General features: G+C 42.5%; 1 protein-coding gene across 1 annotated transcript; it reads right to left on the bottom strand.

The window, feature by feature from the left end:
* Positions 1–467: 467 nt before the first annotated feature.
* Positions 468–19,986, bottom strand: cavin1a (caveolae associated protein 1a). The gene is made up of 2 exons (XM_083977483.1): positions 19,130–19,986; positions 468–3,468 (listed from the first exon to the last, which is right to left on the bottom strand). Exons 1-2 carry the CDS (start codon positions 19,640–19,642, stop codon positions 2,710–2,712), a joined length of 1,272 nt encoding a protein of 423 aa, XP_083833609.1. The 5' UTR covers positions 19,643–19,986; the 3' UTR covers positions 468–2,709.
* Between the last annotated feature and the right edge of the window lie 558 nt (positions 19,987–20,544).

The raw sequence follows: 20,544 nt of genomic DNA, 5'->3' as shown, positions 1-20,544 counted from the left end.
ATAAACGGCATGATTGACATGGCTAAGAACCAATAGGAACCGGGGAATCCTGCTGTGGCCAATCAGAATGTAGTCTCTACGCAAGAAAGGCGGGACTTCACGGCGGCTTGGTTGAGAGCGTCGTGTTTACTGCTGTCGCAACTGCGCTGTTCCCATCGCAACACCCTCCCCGCAAGAGGAACGTACAGCACGCTCACTCACGTCTGTGCGGCGGAGGGAGGGCGAGCGCCTCGCCGGAACAGCCAGCCTGGAAGTCATCTGAGTTACTGGCAGTGCCGACGTCATCATGAGTTTAATAAAACCAGTGCTGTTCATTATTGCCCTCTCCTTATCACAAGTCAATATCTTATTTACCCAAGCGTCTTCTGCCAGAGGTTGGGCAAATATAATAAAATAAATAAGATGACAGACAAGTGCAGGAAGTAGGTATTTAAGAGACTAATAAAACACAAATAGTAGGCAGTATGTATTATTCAGTAAGCTTTTATTTATATTGAAGTGGTTAGGCAAAAGAGCCCTTAAACACAACAGAAAAGGCAAGCTTCATTGAGTATGAATTAATAACACCTATCTATGGTTATCATGTAAGACACTGTCTTATGTGACCAATATTTTTCCCCAAAAATGACAGTGTTTTTATATTAGCTGTGCATAACCGACATCACACTTATTGCAAGCTGGTTCCGCTTTTTCAATAACCAGTACCTTAAAACAAGGCAAAATATACATGGTGGCAAAAACACGTCTTTTTCAAAGGGACCCATATCTTACAAGTGTTTCAATGTTCGATGCACAAGACGTACATATTTTTGCCAAAGAAAGAAAAAAGAATCAATAAAAAAAACATTACTCATGATGTCATAGGCCTGCAATTGACTTTTCCTTGCACCGTTTCTACTTGATACTGATAAACTTGGGAGTCTTATGAAAATTAGTGTGGGTATATGGTACGCATATATTCTTCACAATCTCACAAACACACACTCACATTTACACACACATATACACACCCTCTCTCTTTCTGCCCCTCTCACAGTTCCCTACCCTGCTCAGTGCTCAGAGGAAGCACTCTCCTTAATTGCATTCCCCAGCCCATTGATTATTTTAATGGTGTTTCATGCTACACAGTGGGGTTCTGCATGGCTACACCACATCAAGGTCACATACAGTCTCTAGACTTGAAAAAAGAAGCTGTACATTCACCTTGTTTCCATGTCTAGTCGTGTGTGCTTTCCTTCCGTGATTAAAAATGGCAATAATTGAGCATTGCTACTGTCAGTTTACATCAGAATAATGACAATTCAATTATCATAGCTTCCTCTAATCTGCAACCTTCTCCAAAATCATAAACTCATTTTGTGCATCACTGTCAGACAGCTTTCCTTCTTTCATCGTGGACATTCTTTTCATAGTTCAGAGGAAGTATATAAGATTGCACCAGGTCTCTGATAAAAAACGTTTGTGGATCATTCATAATACCTGGCAGTACGCCGTCTCACTTTAACCACATTTAGGATGACATTTGTATCTCCGTGTGTTACGTAGTCAGTCATTAAACTGTCATCTTGCTCTTTAGACCATCATTTTTCTGCCAGCAATTACCTAGAGAAAATTTAATAGGGATGTGCAAATGTGAGCTGTGACCATGGTGATACAATTGTTTTTCGCCTCCTCCGCGCGCAGCACTTTGCTTGGTGAAACTTGGTGAGTACAATATGACCAGATGTTATAAATACAACATGGTAAATGAATGTGTCACAGTAAATGGTGCCAACAATGCCAAAAAGCTTACATTCTCAATGTATAGTATTTCATTAAATTAAAGCTGAAATGAGTGACCAAGCTCAAGAGATATTTGGTTACATAATACATTATAACTTATTAGTTGTCACAAGCTTTTTTTTTCATAAAACTTACAGTTTTACAATAACTGTGACAGATTCACATCAGATTCTGAACTCATTTACTGAGGGGCTGTCAGTAAGTGTTTTCAATGTATATAATTTAAAACACATTACGCCACTATTTTCAGTACTTCACATCTGCAATATACATATTGAAAATCATTATGTAGTAACATTTGACTGGCAGCAAATAAGCATTGTGTATATAAAGGATATTGTTTGTGTAAACTCTTCAAGTCCATTCTCTCTCCTCCTGCCTCCTCTATTTTTTTTATTTCTTATTTCTTCGGCCTAGTCCTTGCCTTCATGTTTGTTTCACTTGCACATTACATCACTAAAACCATCAGTTACTAGTACATACAGTACATCTTGCTGACAACTTCCTGTTACCATACCAATCAATGTGCTTATCATACATGGTAAATATTATATTATACATTACATCTCAATAGCAAAGACTATTTATACCTTATAGTCACTCAATTCATCATCAAATCAGCAACAAACAGCACATATCCTAAACATACAGGTGTAGGATATCCAGTCAGACTGCAGCAACATTTCAAAAGCTAGCTTTGTTTTTGTTTTGTTTTTTCTTATTTGTGTGCTAAAGATGAGCAAATATGAAAGTCATCCCTACTGGGTATAATACAAAGAGAACAGAAAACAAAGAAGATGTCATCGATTGTGATCACGTCTAGAAAGTCCCTACGACTAATTTTGTGTCCTTTGTGATTTAGACTCGTTCGTCAAGACTTCCTTCCCTTCTTCATCCTTTCATCTCTCCCTGCAGAGCCGGGGCGCTCTACTCGTGCGCGGCCTTCTTTAGGTGGTCCTGCTCCACCATGACCAGCTGAGAGTCCTCAGTCACCTCCAACAGAGCCGCCATCTCTGGGCTGTCTACATTCACCAGCTCCCCTTCCTCCACCTCCACGTGCACGCCGAGCCCGTTCTCCTCTCCTCCCGGCTGGGCCTCGTTCTCGGTCACCTCCACCATTTCCGTGGTCTGCACGATCTCCTCCTCGCCCTCTCGGACCTTCTTCACGTGGAAGGTGAAGGGGGGCACGCGGTACACAGTGGACTTGGAGCGGGCGTACTCCGGGTGGTCAGGGGTTAGGGACTTCTTCACCTTATCTTTGGAGGTCTTCATCTTCGCCCTGCGCTCCTGGTTGGGGGTCATGCGGGTCCCGAGCTTGCCGATCTTCTTCTCCAGGTTGTGCTTGGTTTTCTCCAGATTGTCGCGGGTTTTTTGTCTCGTCTTCTCCAGGTTCTCGCGGGTTCTTTGCTTGGTCTTCTCCAAGTTCTCCCTGGTCTTTACTTTAGTCTTCTCCATTTTCTCTTTGGAGAAGGCTTTCTTTATGTTGTCCACTTGCTGCTTGGTGGAGCGTTGGAGGCGTTTTGTGCGAGACTCTTCAATAATCTCCTCAATCTCCACCTCCTCGTCTGAGTTGATATTGGCTGGGACTCCCTCTTGTCCCTCCTCAGGTATCTGCTCGAGCCCCTCCACAGCTTTACCTTCAACTGCCGTCTCGCCTTTGGATGCCTTTGGTGCCTTCATATGGTCCTAAGGGAGAAAAACAGAATGGAGAAAACACAGAATTACATCAAGATGTCACAATGTGTTAACAAAGCAGCATCTCCACTTTGACACTTACTACAAATTTAGAAGACGTGGTGCTACGGCAATTGTGTTTTATGATGAATGTAAATCATGACATTTCATTTAATATGTCATGAGAAAATTATCATCCTGAGAAAGTCTAGTTAATGGCCTTTGGGTGAGAAATGAAATTGAAAATATGAGCATGGTATTTAAGTGATTCATGTGTCATCTGCACAGTCAGTGAATAAAGCACCTCGCTGCTTGTAGCAAGTGTAGAGTGCCATCTAGTGGTGCTTTTCATATTCCAAAGAATTCATGCACCAACAGGATTACATCCAGTTATTTTGTAAATCTTCGAAATAAAAAACATGTGTTGTTTTGCACTGTCTGACACATCCTTTGAAAATATAAAAAAAACTATGAGTCTTCAAAGAAAATCTATTTATCATCGGCAGATCTACAGTCATATTGAAACTAAAGCCAAGAGGCATTAACCTATAACCGCAGCTTCATTTCCTGCTACTGAGCCATCATTTTTTCATGTTTAAATCTTGAATTCACACACTTTCTTTGTTATGACATAAAGGCCTTTTCAGAGTAATCTACCGATCCACAAAAATGAGTTAATAGATAAATTAGTTTGGATAAAACAAAGATTATTTATAAATAAAAAAATCTTTAATTATAATGCTGCTTTGACTTCACAGGAAAGACTTTGTGGTTAGAAAAAAAATCCTACCATATGCTGTGCAGCATTAAAGCGATTTCACACCTTGTATATATAAATGTACCTAAAATGAGGGCACAGGCTTTAGTTTACACTTGCATACAGTACATTTCTAGTATTCATTTTACCACTAAAAAATACGATTCAGTTATGCAAAGAGTTTTTTGTGACATTTCCATGTGTTTACTTTGTAATATCAGTTGATTGAGCAACGGCCGATATGCTGCTGATATATTACAGTCAGTCACCAATCAATCAGCAAAAATATTTTTATGGTGTTTGGCAGATCACTGTGAGTAAGGTACCAGATATCCACGCATGGAGACGCAGTACCATGCAAAGAATGTGATCCTCCTAACTGGATATCTGTGACCTCCCCTCCCCATGAGGGATTAGTGGTCCCACCCCTGCTGCACCTCAGAGCCACACCTCACTGCTTCTCTATGGATTTCATCCTTGCACCTACACCATCTTTACTGAGTTTGAAGATAACATCATGTACTTTTAATCAAGTCTTAATATATACATTTTAAATTGTATTCTTATGATTAATTCTTATTATTAATCTCCAGCCTGTCTGAGGAAAAAGCAGAGGGTTCACTATCAGATTTTTAGCATCAGGTAGAAAACAGAATATGCTCTCTTCTGGAGAGGTGATGAAAAATCTGGTTTCATAACACGGCCTCATCTGAAGTAGATGTTTGAGCACTGCTGATGACTGCAGATGCCTGTTTGTCTCAACACCTATTCATTGGGGTATACTTCAAAAACAAACAGTTCAATAAAGGCAACAGTAACCTGTCAATTAATCACCATCCCCGTGTCAACAGCTTAAATGAATGCATCACCTCTGACGAAAGCGAGCAACCTCATCATCCAATCTCATTTGAGATTGGATGGCTGTCACTTTAGATTACATCGCTTCAGCTTCTACTTTCCATAGAATGTCATTTTTTCAACACCTACCCCTCCCATCATCTCCTGTGACGCAACAGACGAGGACTTCTGCCCCTTTGGCCTTCTTCATGTAATGCATTTTAATGAAAACGTGGTCCCTGAGATAATATATCCAACATATTTCAACATGCAGGAGAGTGTAGCCGGATTAGATATACCTCCAGAATTCAGAGACGGATTAGTGCGCATGAGACAAGAATGAACAATGTGTGAATCTGTGATTTTGGAATATCAGAAAATGTTAAAGAAACTATAGTTTGTCATTTAATATAAAAAGGTTTTCAATGTAATTTCAGTAGGTATGTTTTTCCTGATAAATAAAAGGCAGTGTTGGTTTGTCACTGAAACATCAAAAAATTATTCTAGACTAACTTGAAGGGGTGTGTTCTGAAGTATTAACATGTAGTATTTCTAAAAATGACATGTCAGTTCTGATATCTCACTTGTGATAGACAGACACCTGTCAGATCACATGAGCAGCACATCTCAATATTGCCACACAATCCTATATAAAAAAAAGAAAAAAGGAAGGACCCTGCCTCCTTAACTGGTGCTGCATATGGAGTGGGCTTGTACGACCCACTCGGTATAGGTTTATTTTGGTCTGGCCTTTCCCTCTCATTGGATTCCATGTACTGCTCTCTGGCAACCAGCCACTGCAGCGTTCACCCCCCACCTCCACCACCACCACCACCTCTACCACCACCACTGACTGCACAACGACTCCCCTCCCCTCCTGCACAGCAACAGATAAACACAACGCTCTCTCACCATGGCAACCACCTTCCTCCTCATGTTGTCTCTGGTGGGCAATGAAGTTTAGCTGGATAAACAGCTGAGATCTCTACCACAATATAGCCTACCCACACGAGGTTCTCAGTTGTTGTGAGCACGTTACAATTAAACTTAAATTAAACACTGCACCTGCTTTGCAGACACCCACCCTGGGGAAAGTGAGGCCGGTCTGTAATAATAACATAAATGAGAGATATTTTTGTATCCATGAGCGCATGAACCCAATGCAACATTTTTCCATAGGTTTCATCACAGCAATGTAACACAGACTAGACTGAACAGGAGAAGTATACTAGATATATTTAAAACTTATGATGATATTTAAGATAACCTCTGCACAGTAATCCTGTGTTCTCAAAGTACACAGAAAAACACAGTGAGTAGCTGTGTAAGAAGTGACCTCATAAGTTCCTGGCAAAACGTGTTTGTCGCTGTGGGGTAAGTTTGGCTGCTGGGCTAAAACTGAAAGCCAGTGAGTTAAGCTTACATTTTAAAAATACATGTATAAGTGCATCTCTTGTGTTCCTGTAAAAAAATAACTCTGAGGAAAGACAACCTGGGTGTAAAAATATCCACGAACAAATGCACGAGTGTGAGCCCAACCTCACACACACAGGGGCACAGGCACAGTTTTTTTTTCCATGAAGCCAAACTGTGAACACCTTTCATAAGAAATAACAGCAATCCCAGAACAGAAAGGTTCCACGGCAGATGGAAAAACAGCAGTGAAGTCATACAAAACAGGGACATTACAACACGGACAAGGATCATGTCAATTTCATACTAACATTATGCAATCGTTGTGTTTTTCTGGGAACAGGCAAATATCTGTGATTTATAGCTGGAGGCTGATGGAAGTCAAAGCACCCCACACATGGTGAAGGGTTTCTATACGTACTCAAAGAGTTTTCTATAATGACCTTAAGGGTCTTTTTTGGTGGATTGGGTTTGAATGGCTTTATCATGTGATGCTGGTCAAATCCTAGCATTATTCTACATGATTCACACATGCAATTCACCAAATTGCAACCTTGTTCTCCGATTAAGTACTTTAAAAGTATGACTGCCAGTATCGACAATTAAGTGTTGAAAAAGCTGATAAGGACATGTTGCTTGACAATAATTTTCCCCAAAAATACCTTGTTTCGTGGGAACCCATAATAAAAAAAAACGCAACTTTCCTAGCTGGAACATTTTGTTGTTTACATTCTTACAACCTGACTCAGTCCCATGTATCTGTGGAAATGGTGATTATATCAGCAAACCCTGTTTGGCTTTTCACTGCCTGATTACAAACCAAGAGAAGCTTGAGGAAGGAGATGGTAGCTCCATTAGTGTCCCTGTGTTACCTTCCTCTCCTCCCACCTACCGACAGTGGAAAACTCAGAGCTGAGTTTGTGTGTGTGTCAAAGTGTGTGTTTACTGACAAAGGCTAGGGGAATGGTGACTGAGTGTACTTGTGCTCTTCTCAGTCAGAGGTTCTGTCGGTATAATGTTTCTTTACTCCAAGTACAGTAAATCATACCTCATGGAAAAACTGGCTCAAATATTTGTGAACTCTGTCCCCTCTCTCTCTCTCTCTCTCTCTCTTTTTGATTTGCTCGGACCATCCAGCAAACTTTTTTTTTTTTTTTTTTACGAAGGAGGGACAACACAGGAGCTGCAATAAAAAGCCCCGGGTGACTTTGAAGAGAGATTCTGGTAAACAGGCTAAGCCCACAGCGTCTGGGGGAATGAATCAGCCAAAACAGGAAAAGACATAGGAAACTGGGTGTTAATTTATTATTTCCAAGGTATTTTCTCAGTTTATAGTGAAAAATATTTGTTTCAAAAACCCTTGTATTCGAAGTGTTTATATAACAACAGCATTGCTTTTTTCATTGTCTAAATATTATCAGAGGCAACATGCTCTCTGTGTGACTCATACAAGGACCTGGCGGTAATTTAACTCGCCGGCGGTTGCCACGGACAACGGAGCAAACAGTGTTCTCTACATGAACTATATAGAGAACACAGCAGCTTGGACTAAATCCACCGGCATTTACCATCCTCTGTCTCTTGAGCTACTGCAAACATAAAAATAAATACAAATAACCACAACATACTGTTCAGAATATATTGTGTATTACATTTTTGAAAATGTATAAAATATATTATATATAGAATGTAATGTATTACGTGACTATCAAATATAACATTAAATAAATGATTACATTCAGCTCAGACTGATTGCAACAGTTTCCATTTTGTGCATTTATAAGAAGCCGAACATTATTAACAATATTGCAATGTTAGCAATGTGGATTACAAGTCTGTGCACAATAATATTCACTGTACATGCACACACCACTCCTTGAGGAGCCGTGTGTGTCTGCCTTATGAGGCAGCGTGATGAAAGGCCTCCGTGGTGAATCACAGGAGCAGCTGTCTGATCCTGTCCAGTCCTTGCAGCTGTGCACTTAGCTTTCACAATGAGTGATATCACACTGACCCATGTGCCCATCCAGGATAGAGGGGCGGGGGGGCAGGGGGGCAGGGAGGGAGGAGGCCAAACGAAAGATTGACATGAAGCAGAGGTGTAGGTTCGCGTGTCGGAGCGCTATGCAGTCCAGAAACGTGATGCTTTGATCTCTAAAAGAGTGGTCGCAGGCTAAAATAAGGAGGCTAATGTGCTCAGGTCATTAATATTGAAGCCTCCCACACTCACCTTCATCAGGCTCAAACCATTCACAGCAGACTACTGGACCAGCAGCTGCCCACTACTCCAGGCATATTGGGGTTTTTCACAATGCAAACTCTGTTCATGACAACCTCCTCTGGTGGCAGCGTGTGTTGGGTAATGGAAATATTAACAACCAATCCCGATCCGTGTACGGACAGATTCATTCAAAGAGAAGGGCCTCTGTGTAAACCCCACAGCCGCCATGGCGACGTCATGTTTGGTGCCCACCACAGGAAGGGAGTTCTTTGGTTTTTCTGTCACGGTGATTTGCGATTTCACACACACACACGCACAAGGGGGAAGCCCTTTTCCACAGCTCAGCCTTCCCACATCCATGACTCTGTAGCCAGTGGAATCCCAGGGTCAGTCCCATGCAAAGACAGCAAATGTACTTTTCCATTTATGTCTCTGTGTGAACTGACAGCTACAGTGCTGGAATATATTATATAACTGTCCCTTCCTCTCTAATGGTGCCATTCATATTGACACTGAAGGGGCGCAGTTACGTTTCAGCCAAATCAAACACTCAAATGTTCCAGTCATTTGCCAGAATGATTGACACTATTTTAGGCACATGCAAGAATTCCTACATCCTACTGCGCTGAACAAAAAACATGAAGATGTTGAAGAATATTACTGTTTTTTTTATCTTTTTTTTAAGTGCACAACACAGATTACCATTTTATAGGATAATTTGATGTCAAGTGAGAGCATAAAAAATTCACCAAAGTGAATATAGGACTGGGCTGAGCTTCAGGAAACTGTAACAACACAATTACATTACATTAGGCCAATATAATGATTAATGACCAACTTCTCCCATATAACACCTGGTAATGGGAAGGACGGCATGCAGCCAGTCCCACAGTGCTTTGTGTTCTGAATGACTTGTATGGCCGGGACACTTTAGATGGAAAAATTCCATCTAAAGTGATTGCAGATTGCACACATCTTTTTTCTCTTTGCTCTTCTAGTGTGCAGCCTCGCTACCAACATGCGCAGAAACACATCCGTTGGAGAATTGATTAAGCATTATATTTAATGCATAATAAATTAATTCTGAGGGTTCTAACCTTAAAGCAAACTGTCCAGTTATGTGAGTAGTAATACCTAAAACAGAAAGCCAAAGTGGAGCAATCCTGGAATAAAACAAGAATCCCTTCTTCAAATAATTAAAGTTTTCCTCTTACAGCGACAACATAATTTAGTACCGTTTGTATTATTTATAGAATAATCATCCTAAACATCCATGTGCATGCAAAACCTAATCCCAAGGGTACCCAAAACCCACGGGACGTCCCGCCTCTCTCTGACAGTCTATAACTCACATCCTGGTGACAATAACAGCGAGCCGCCGCCGCAGCAGCAGCAGCAGCAGCAGCAGCAGCAGCGGGAACCAGAGACCGTCTTGCGATGGAATCACACCAGCTGCGGTGCCCGTCAACATGTAACCGTTGCCACCCTTGAGGGCTCAGAAGCCATTACTATGTTTTTACATTGAGTACTCAGTCTGTGTGCTCATGGGCCGGACCACACCCAACTCTTCAAAGCCTTCATTTTGATATCAGCTACCAACCTGTAGTTTTGTGTCTGTATCTCACACAGATAAACATGTCAACACCTGCTGAAGCACTCGAGGCACGTCTGTGGTCGTTCCTGCTACAGTAGGTAGGCCATGATGACACACACACACACACACACACAGACTGACAAGGTGAAAACAATATCAGTCACACATCGTCACATAGAGTAAATATACCTCTAACTGTCACAGACTTTACTTGTCCAAACATTGTTTTAAGTTTCAAAAACACTCTTTTTATTAATGATAATGGATAAAATAAAAAATGCTTTTAAATTATGTGTGTACTGTCTGGTACCTGGATATGCAGACAATATCAGGAGTTTCAGTAGAAGAGGTTTTGAGCTCTCCACTGCACTGAGAGCAGCTGCCCTCCATAAATCTTTTTCAATTAAGGTAAATAAAAGAATGACAGGACACATGCACTGTAAAAACTCACAGCATGAATCCAAACAGCCACAACTCGCACACACACATTCATGTGGAAACACAGCCACACACACACACGCACACACACAAACACATACATAATGTAATTAATCAATCAATTGGTGCTTGTGTTTCTAAATTCAGACCGAGTCAATGAAAGAGGACACTACACCATTCCACTGCTTTACTGCTGGTGTATTTATAATCAAAAGCAACATAGTGGTTTCCCTTAATATACTGAGGCAGAAAATTTAGCCAACTTTTAATTTTGGCAATGGGCGAGTAGATCAAGGGTGTGCCTACAAATCTTGGAATAAACAGCATGGAGGGTATCAGACGCCTACACAGAGTAGTGATGTGGTATGAGGACACATTTCTGTTCGCTAGCCAAGACGCTGGATGACAACTACGACTGTTCAAATGGAGGGGTGACCTGATCGGTGTCCCAGCTGGTAAATCCTGTCTGCTGCTGCGGGATGGGGATGTTCAGTGAGGCGGCAGTGAGATCAGGCATCAGGGAAAATAAAATCAGTTCTTACGACAGGAGCAGTATCTTCTTGTGGACCTTGGGACACATCTCATAACCCAACTAAACAACTGGACTGTAACATGTTGTACACATGCAAATTTGCTGGCGTTTGCTACAAATTTCTACAGCATAGTACTGCGATATTTTGAATGGCAATATTTTATAGATAAACAAAGGCCAAGTATCGATCTGAACAGACTACAAAGTTTATCTTATTAGAAAAAACAAAGTTTTCATTTGGAGACATTATTTGCAGTTTTTTAACAAACCCGAATAAATCGCAATGTATCGCAGCATGCTGCAATATTTTCTAATATTGCAATAATATATCGTATCGAGACAGAAGAATCGTGATAATATCGTATCACAGGGCCTCTGTTGATTCCCACCCCTAGTGTTTGCACACACACACACACACACACACACACACACACACTAGCACTTATTCAAGAACTTTCTAATGCCATACCACATAAATTAATATAACAATGTCTGACCTACATAATGTAGATCACAGCTTGTCTATAAGTGCTGTGGGAGACTCCACCTTTGCAGATACAAAAGACACACATACTGTATATTAGATATGGAGATCTATTTACAGTCAATAATAATTATATACTATACATCCATGTGCGGTGTTTCCACGTGTTGGTGAAGCACAGATCCTCTTTCTGCTGCACATATATATGAATTACAGGGACACAGGATAGGCTGCAGAAACACTGTCAGCAAATCTAGCCCCTATATTGCAAACAGTGTTGTATACTTGATCTGATCTGAAAAAGCACAGCCCGTAACAAATGTAGCGTAGTGATAATAGTCTAGTTAGATACATGTCGTCTCTTCTGAGTCTTAGCAACTCAAACTGGTCGTTGTTGTTGGAAAACAGAGAAGCAAAGGGAACAATAGTCGACAGAAGCTAGCTGGTGCACAAGTGACATGAAAGATAGAAAGGTTTTTAAAGCAGGGACAAAGGTTTTGATCATTTCAAACCACAAAAAGTCACTTGTGCAAGTCTGCGAATGATAAAAAGAAAAAGAGAGGGTGGGGTTGGGGTCGGGGTGTTTTCACATCCACATTCAGTTAGAGAAGCCAAAAGAAACCAAATTCTGGCGCCATGGTGTCGCTGATCTCTGCTAAAACAAATCAGACGAGAGGAGGGGACAAGCAGAGAAGTCTAACTTTAAAGGAGTAGTTTGACATTTTGGGAAATTGATTTTCCTTCTTGTCAAGAGTTAGACAAGATGACTGAAGAAAGAGAATGAGCATATTCCCCAAAATGATGAACTTTTCTTTGAAGGGCAGGTGTCCTCAGAATTTTAACTTTATTTTTTCCCCCCCCAACTATGCCATAATATAAGCAACCTGCATGAACTACTAAGAAATCTTTTGCATGCAGGTGCTCACACGCCACCAAGTACTGGAACTCAGCACCGGCTCAACATAGTAGCTGACATGCAACAGTGAAATGTGGAGCCTTCCAGATATCTTTCCACTCCACTGAAAGAGAGGACCAGAGCGGGAGAGAAAGACAGAGAGGAGCGACAGGAAGAGAGCGACATAGTGAACAAGCACTCTGGCAAATAGTGAACAAGCCGTGCCTTTAGTCCTGGATTAGAATTGTGAGTGGGAGTAAAAAGGGGCTAAGTCGACAGTGGTGGGGGGGCGACGGGGCAGAGAGGTGAGGGAGGAGAACAAGTGGGCGTGCTGGCAGGAGAAGCGCAGAGATGCCAGCAGGATGAATCACAACACCAACTTGGTACTGCTAGTTGAGTGCTTCGGTCCTCCTCGGCTGCTTACTGGTGCCTGCAAGAGGCTGGTTAAGAGCTTTATAACTATCCTGTGTGTGTGTGTGTGTGTGATGAGGCTGAGATCTGATTTATGTCTGGAAACAAAGATTCAGAGCTGAAGCTGCCAAAAAAGGCTTTGGCTGAATCACCGCGTCTGCAGTTAAGTGGAATTGAGTTATTTCATACCCGTCTGAGTTTGGTTAATGGATATTAAAGCGACGTGGGCTGGGTTGGGCTGGGCCGGGTCGGAGTAGTGGTGAGGCTTGTTAGCTATGATCTGAGCTCCGGAGAAGGTCTGTGTGAAGTCGGTGTTGAATAAGTAGACTGTAACTGAGAAGTCTTACATCGCCCTAATAGAGTTGAGCACATGGCTATCACTGTCCTTGAACCGCAGCCAAACACGCTGAATCCAGACACACACAGCTCTGTCTCACACTCTGATGGACACACACTATCACGTTGCAAAGACTGGATTAATCCACATAATCAAACGGATAATGTGCATTATGACAGACACACAATACTCTGGTTCTGACGGCTGAATCACACCTTAAGGAAAAGGTTTTATAAACATGTATCACCGAAATGAGAACTCACACTGGGACCTGCAGGAACCACGGTGTTTTACTGATTATAAAGAACTTAAGCTGCCTTCAAATTCAATGCATCAACATGGAAGATGCGACAAATTCCATTTTTCTAGTTGGTATTCATAACATTTTCTTTTTTTTATGTTGAGGTGGAAGGCTGTGCTAATGACACACAGGAACTCCTTCTTTCCTGTGGATCATCCAGATGTAGAGTTCCTCCCTTTTCTGCTGCTGTTGAACTGTTAATACATCTTTCACAATCTACTGCCACTACAGCTAACTTACATTTCCAGTCACTTCTGCACATCTCCATTAGTGCTGTGCTACCAAACTACTGTTAACAAACTGACCCACGTCACGCTTTCCACGCAGTCGTCATCACTTTGTACTTATTTACTTCCTATTGCCCGGTTACGTGTTGAGCAACTAAATTGAGCAATTAAATAAAATAAAGGCGGACATTTGGTGACTGGCTGTTATGACTGGTTGATCAGTGGATGTGACTGAGCTTCCAGTTCAAAGAATTTCATCGGATTCACTTTGTGTTACCCACTGCTGGTGTAGCATTGGTTTCCACTTTCCAGGAAATGAGTGACTTCTCTCTAGGCATCGTAAAAGAACTAAATCAAATGAGATTTATAGCAAATCAGGCAAAGACAAACCTCCCTCTGTGGCTTCTGTTTGCATGGAGAGGACCAGCATGAAGCAGGAGCCATCTGCCTGGGAACAGCCAACCTTTGGAGGACTGTGTCTGACCCTGTGTCCTGAGCGCTCTGTTGTAATTTGTGATATCTGTGGAAAGAAGTGTTGGGGCTACTGCGGAGACCGCTACCACACAGCAGGCCCCTCTTCTGTACAAGCCTCCCACTGTTGCCTGGACCGGCCGCATGGAACACATGGAGGGCTGAACTAACATTTTTTGGTTTAAACAACAAAACTAAATCATATTTTTTACATTTTTAATCTTGCATGACTGAGGGTAACACCCTCCTAAAAATATATATACACAGTTGGAATAATTTTGATTTTTCACAGTGATATGTTTGGAAGAGATTGATCAATAAAGTTTTTTAGAATATATAATAAATCACACTGTCACAATAGTTTCACGAGAAGAAGTAAAAAAAAAAAAATTATTCTAACTTTATAAGTGACAGTGTATATAGATATACAAATTTCCGGGCCTGAATAAGTCACAGTAATACAGGCCTGAGAAGGAAATTTGGTTTTATTTATTGATCTTTCACTCTTAAATCATGTTTTATCTTGTTTTTTCATTTATCGTACTTTATGCTTTTTTACCCCTATTTTATTTTTTAGTACTGTAACACTTTATCATGCAAAGTCCTGCGTTGTGCTGTGTTGTGTGTGTAAATAGAGGCCGACTCCCTTCACTGTAAACCGAATCTACCCACAGAGCAGGGCACAAATAAAGTGACTTGTCCTTGTTGGCAGAAACAGAAAAGCCACCACAAATTCACAATGATTATATATTACCATCACTGTGCATCATAAAAGCCACAGTATTTCATCAGGATCTTGTTGTTGTTGTTGTTGTTAACAGTTTCCATCTAGGTTTATTTCCTGATAATTTGCCATGAGCAAACGCTTCAACAGGAAATTAAACCCCCAAGGCAGAACCAAAATACTCAAATCTCGGGCAACGTGAGACTAACGGGGAAATTATGGAAATAAACTTGAACCACCGCATTTGCCTCTCTTGACGCCCAGAGGGAAGACACATGCAGGGACAGTGTGAAAGCAGGGCTCAAGTACATCAGTGTCCATTTGCGCTCCACAGGCTTCTGATGACCCTCAGCTGCTACAAGGACACTCACAGTCAGGGGTTTGTTATTCTAAAAGCCGGGCTTCACAAGTCCTGATAGACACCACCCAAGAGAGGGGGGGGGGGGTAAATGTCCAACTGTTGTACCTAACATACCCCCAAAATGTGAGGGCAATCCTTGGACAAGAATGAAGACACGTGATTAGGGACGCACCACGCTGCTTCATATTTCAGCCCCTTGAGAAACCACAGCAACATCATTGTTGCAGTGTTAGATCAGACATGTAAAGATAGACCGAGATGTGTTAAAACTATTTTTGACTATATCAGATTTGTACTGGTGGAATGCTACAAAGTGCATTTACTGAAGTACTTCAAAGTCAAAGTTTGAGGTATTTTAATTAAATATTTCTTGTTTTGTTTTATTTTATGCTATTTCGTATACTTAAACACCTTCTGTGATCCTGTAGATTCAACTCCACTAGATTTACTTGGTTAAAGGGATAGTTCAACATTTTGGCAAATTGGCCCATAGCCATAATCCCTATAGTCATAGCAGTAGGTTCGTTACCTTTAATTGTGGGTGCAAGCTATTTTCAGAACGGCGGAGCAGAGCCGCGAGCTGCTCAGAGCTACGCTACGGAGGCTCATGGGATTTCTTGGTTTCCCTCATCAAACTCATCAAATACACAATCCAACAAATCCAAAACGCTCTCATGGACAAGTTGTGACCTGCACATTCACCACGCTATGAGATAATAACTAAGCATTACAAGACTGAGTTGATTTCGAGGCAAACGCAGAGACTGCTTGCCGAAAAACTGCCCCTGACCGAAACGCGCATCAGCGGTTTTGCATGAATTTACCTCTTCATGGGCCAATTTGCCAAAATGTTGAACTATCCCTTTAAATAATTTTGTAAATTACAAAGCATAATCATCTAATAAATTAGTATGTATCATTAATTCATGCTACCCAGTAAAATATAAAGTAGTTGGAGTCGCACTTCCATCCATTAGTAATGCCCATAAATTGATGTAATGATTATAATCTATTGGGATATTATTATATATAATGAGTACCTTTACTTTTTCTACTTTATGTGTATTTTTGGTGCAAATATTTTCTCTTCTTTTATTGAATACTGCAGTTTTACTTTAACTTAAAGTAAATGGTGATTAAAATGATCTGAATACTTCCCGCACCCCTGCTGAGACGGCTTCACTGCCACACCCTGCTGTTGCCGGGGGATACTGCGTGCCACCATCATTGCAGGTTTAATTATAAAGCATCACTGTCAAAGTCTTTCCGGGTAGAAGTCCTGCAGTACGCGGCTATTCTCAGAGAGTCCACAAGACAGAGTGACAGAGGAGGGGAGGAAAATACTGCACCTGCAGTTCAGAGTCAGTATTGGCTTCATAAAGCAGAGTGTAACGTCCTACACAGCAAAAGTAACGCTATGAAAATGTTTCACTTGCCTTACTCAAATTCTAGCCTCACTTGACATTGACACTGTGGGTGAAAGCCAATATTGGAGAGGAATGACCACACACACACACACACACACACACACACACACACACACGCTAGTGTTACTATACTTGAGAGGATACTGGACTACCTTACATTAATGCCACAGACGTTTACGGTAACCTTAACCATAACCTCTACATGCTTAACCCTAACCCTCATCTCGTCCCTCGACTAATACTAAGTCTAAACGTATCCCGCTCTAACACATTAACACACAAACAGACAGTGGAAAGTGGTAAAACCTGACTGAGAGCCAGTGTTGATGTGCATTGGTGCCAATATCTGACCAGCCCATTTGTCAGTCAGTTAAACCGGACACGGCGCGGCCATCCCCTGGCAGTAAATAGACCGGCGTGGGAGACCGAAACAGCTTCTGCGACATGGAAGCTGCAGCTTTTACAACTGCTTTGTTAGTGTGACAGACAGTCGCCCGGTTTAGACGGCGATAAGAGCGTCGCATCTTCAACAGGAAGTGGTTTCTTCTGCGCCTGTTGAAGAGCATTTCAAACCAGAATCTCAGAATAGAAGCATTAAAATGTCAAGCTTTATAAAAGAGTGCAAGAACTTGAAACAAGATCCACATCTGCAAACTGTCAACCCCTCTTCTATGTCCAGTATCCTACACTTTAAATTTTGCAATTGAAAAGACGAGTACAGTGCCACACACAGCGGGAGGCACCTGCTTTGCGGAGTAATTTATTATGGCCCAGTGTCTATGATTGGATTTCTGCTAGATGCCGATAGTGTAACCTGCTCCCACAGTGGACATCCCGGGAGGGGGACGTGAAAAATTTTGTGCCTGCCAACGCAGATCCTGAAGTAAGCTCTCCTCACGAGAGGCCTGCGAGTCGCAAATTCACTGCAGCTAATGCTTATTTAAGAGAATCCTCTCTCTGCACAAGGTATGATACGTGACGTGTGTCAGGTGACTAAAACTGACAGTTTTTTGTGGCTGTGTGATTTGTGGTGTAATGACGAACTCCAGATCGAGAGCTGCTGCTGCTGCTGCTGTTGGTGCACGCTGAGCTGCAAGCTGCAGGTTCACCAGCCAGACATGACAGCACGTCCTGCTAAAAAAAGAGCTGCTCAACAACTTCTCAGTTGCACAACAGTAGTTTGTGCTCTCACATGTGAAGTCATATTTTTTGATTATTCGTTTAGTTTTGTTTGTGATCTAAACTCTTTCCTAGGGAGAAGATACTGTGCGTGCTCCCTAATAACAACAACTTTGGAGACATCTTCATAATAAAAACTACTTTTCATCTTACAGCAGTCGGCCAACTTTGTGTCCTCTAAGCAGTCAAGAGGTTGGGCGTTGCTTCTGTCTCAAGTAGCCCCTCATGCCAGTGTTTATAGGCCTTATATTTTTATTTACACCAACAGGTCTTTATATAGTCGGTTGGGTAATCACAGAGTCCCGTGGAGTGGGAGAGGTCAATACCTGCCTTCTTTTTTCCATGGAAGCTACTGGTATTCCCTTCACTGGTGAGGAAGGAGGAGGAAGAGGAGGAGGAGAAGCCCACACCTCACTGTCTGAGCACGGACACACAAACTGTCCAACAGTGGAGAGCAGTGTGCGATACTTCGTAAACATCACGGCCTCGTTTACGTTGGAGGAAAAAGTGATTTTTGAAATTTATGTCATGGAAAGCGCAGCAGAGGACAGCTGGCGGTTTACTAGGAACACCGAGCTAATACTAACACACTCTAACACAGCAGCAGCAGCAGCAGCCCTGCAGTAAACCCTACCTCCATGGCAGCTAAAACTGTTTTATAGAGGTGCTAATTCAACTTAACGCACATTCAGCGGCACTGAAAAGCGGCAATTATTTTCATGCAGCCCAGTGTTAAACGCCTCTTTGTATGTAATGCAATAAAAGAAAGTTCAGCTTCATGAAGGCATGACTTGGTGCTACAGTGACACAGCTCTGACTCTCTCTATCTGATGATGATGTGATGTCAGAAGCTTGTTGCTCTTCAGGTGCATTTCACACTTCCTCCCGACTTTCCTTTGTGATGTGGGGAATGCAACACACCCCTTCTCAGGGTGAATGTGTAATTCTAGCGTATGCACTTCAATGGTCACATGCAAACTATTAATCACGTTCATTTTCCAACAGTTTTTGATTAAAACATTCTCTATCAAGAACAAAATGATTCACCCCCACCACCCAGTCACCTGGTAGATGAGGACTTTGAAGTGGCGCCTCTTGAGCAGCTCGTTCTCGTTGCTCTCCAGCTTCTTGATCTGGCCCGCCTGCTTCTCCAGGTTGCTGCGCACCGTCTTGACGTTGACGCTGACCTTGCGCACCTTGTCCAGCATTTTGTTGACGGTGTTGGCCGTGCCGACGTGGTTCTTGGACAGCTTGGCCAGCTCCCCCTGGATGCTGGACACCGACTTCTCCATGGACTCCTGCCGCGCCTCCAGGCCGTTCTGGGTCTGCTGGATCTGGTCCACCACCCCGATGATCTTGTCCAGCAGAGACAGGACCATGACCCCGTTCATCTGGGCTTCGCTCTTGCCTCCGGAGCCAGCAGCCAGCACCAGGTCCACCTCCTCTGTGGGGTCATCGTCGTCGTCGTCGTCGTCCACCGGGGGTTCGGTGGCGGCGCCCACCAGAGCCACCTCGTCATCGTCGTAGGACACCTCCACCAGGCCTGTGTGCTCCTTCTTGACACCTGCATCCGCCATGACTGTCAACGCCAACTTGCAGCCTCACTACAGATAAAAATACACGACTGGAAAACAACCTACGGGAGCCCTGCTGCGCAAAAACTCAGTCCCTGATCCTTTCTCCTTTGCTTTTGGACAACTTTCTCTACCACTTATTTCCCTCTTCCTAGTCTACTTTACACTTTATCTCTCTCTTCACCCTCAGTCTCTCTCTCGCACTCTGCCCTCTCTGTCTCTGTGTGTGTCTCTCTCTGCCTCTGCTCTCGGATGCCAGCCAGCCAAGGGGAGTAGGGCCTCTCACAGCTGAGGCATGTGTGCCCTGACTCAAATGCCTCTGCTCCCTGTGAAACCAGCCCGTCAAACTTTTCCCTTCCTACGCCCACCGGCCCCCACCCAGGCTTCCCTTTGCCGCTGGGACTCCACCCCATTCTGCCCCCCCCCCACCCCACCCCACCCCTAACACCCAAGCACAGGGCAGCATATCTGAAGTCTCCACCTCTTCATGGTGACATGACACTCCTCCCTAATGGGGAAAAGTGACGGCCACCACAGGCGAGATCCCGTCCTACAAAAAAAAAAAAAAAAAAAGAAACATCAGTTTACAATGAAACGAGCGATAAAGTTTTATATGGAAAAGGCACATTGGAGGGTGTGAGTAACTGCTGAGCTCTCTGTTTACAATTCTGCTATTTAAGCCACTAATTCATTGAAATTCTCCCCCTTTTTTATCTGAATGTCTGAAAGTCAACGCTGTGCACTCAAATCAAATCAACATACAAATATAAAGCTGACGCAGTGTCAATAAATAACTTTTTTAAATTAATTATCTGGATTATTCCCAGCAAGGAATGTGGAGCTGTGACCACAGGAGAACAACATAATTATTTGATCATATCTTTTAATTGACATAATTTGTTGAT

Source organism: Trachurus trachurus, assembly GCF_905171665.1.
Source record: "Trachurus trachurus genome assembly, chromosome: 8".
Taxonomy (NCBI): Eukaryota; Metazoa; Chordata; class Actinopteri; order Carangiformes; family Carangidae; genus Trachurus; species Trachurus trachurus.
This window is presented reverse-complemented; position numbering and strand designations above follow the sequence as displayed.

Coding starts and splice junctions, on each gene's coding strand:
- cavin1a (XM_083977483.1), bottom strand. CDS start 19,642: ATGGCGGATGCAGGTGTCAAGAAGGAGCACACAGGCCTGGTGGAGGTG. Junction 3,469..19,129: donor TCAAAGTCCTCATCTACCAG/GTGACTGGGTGG, acceptor TTTCTCCCTTAG/GACCATATGAAGGCACCAAA.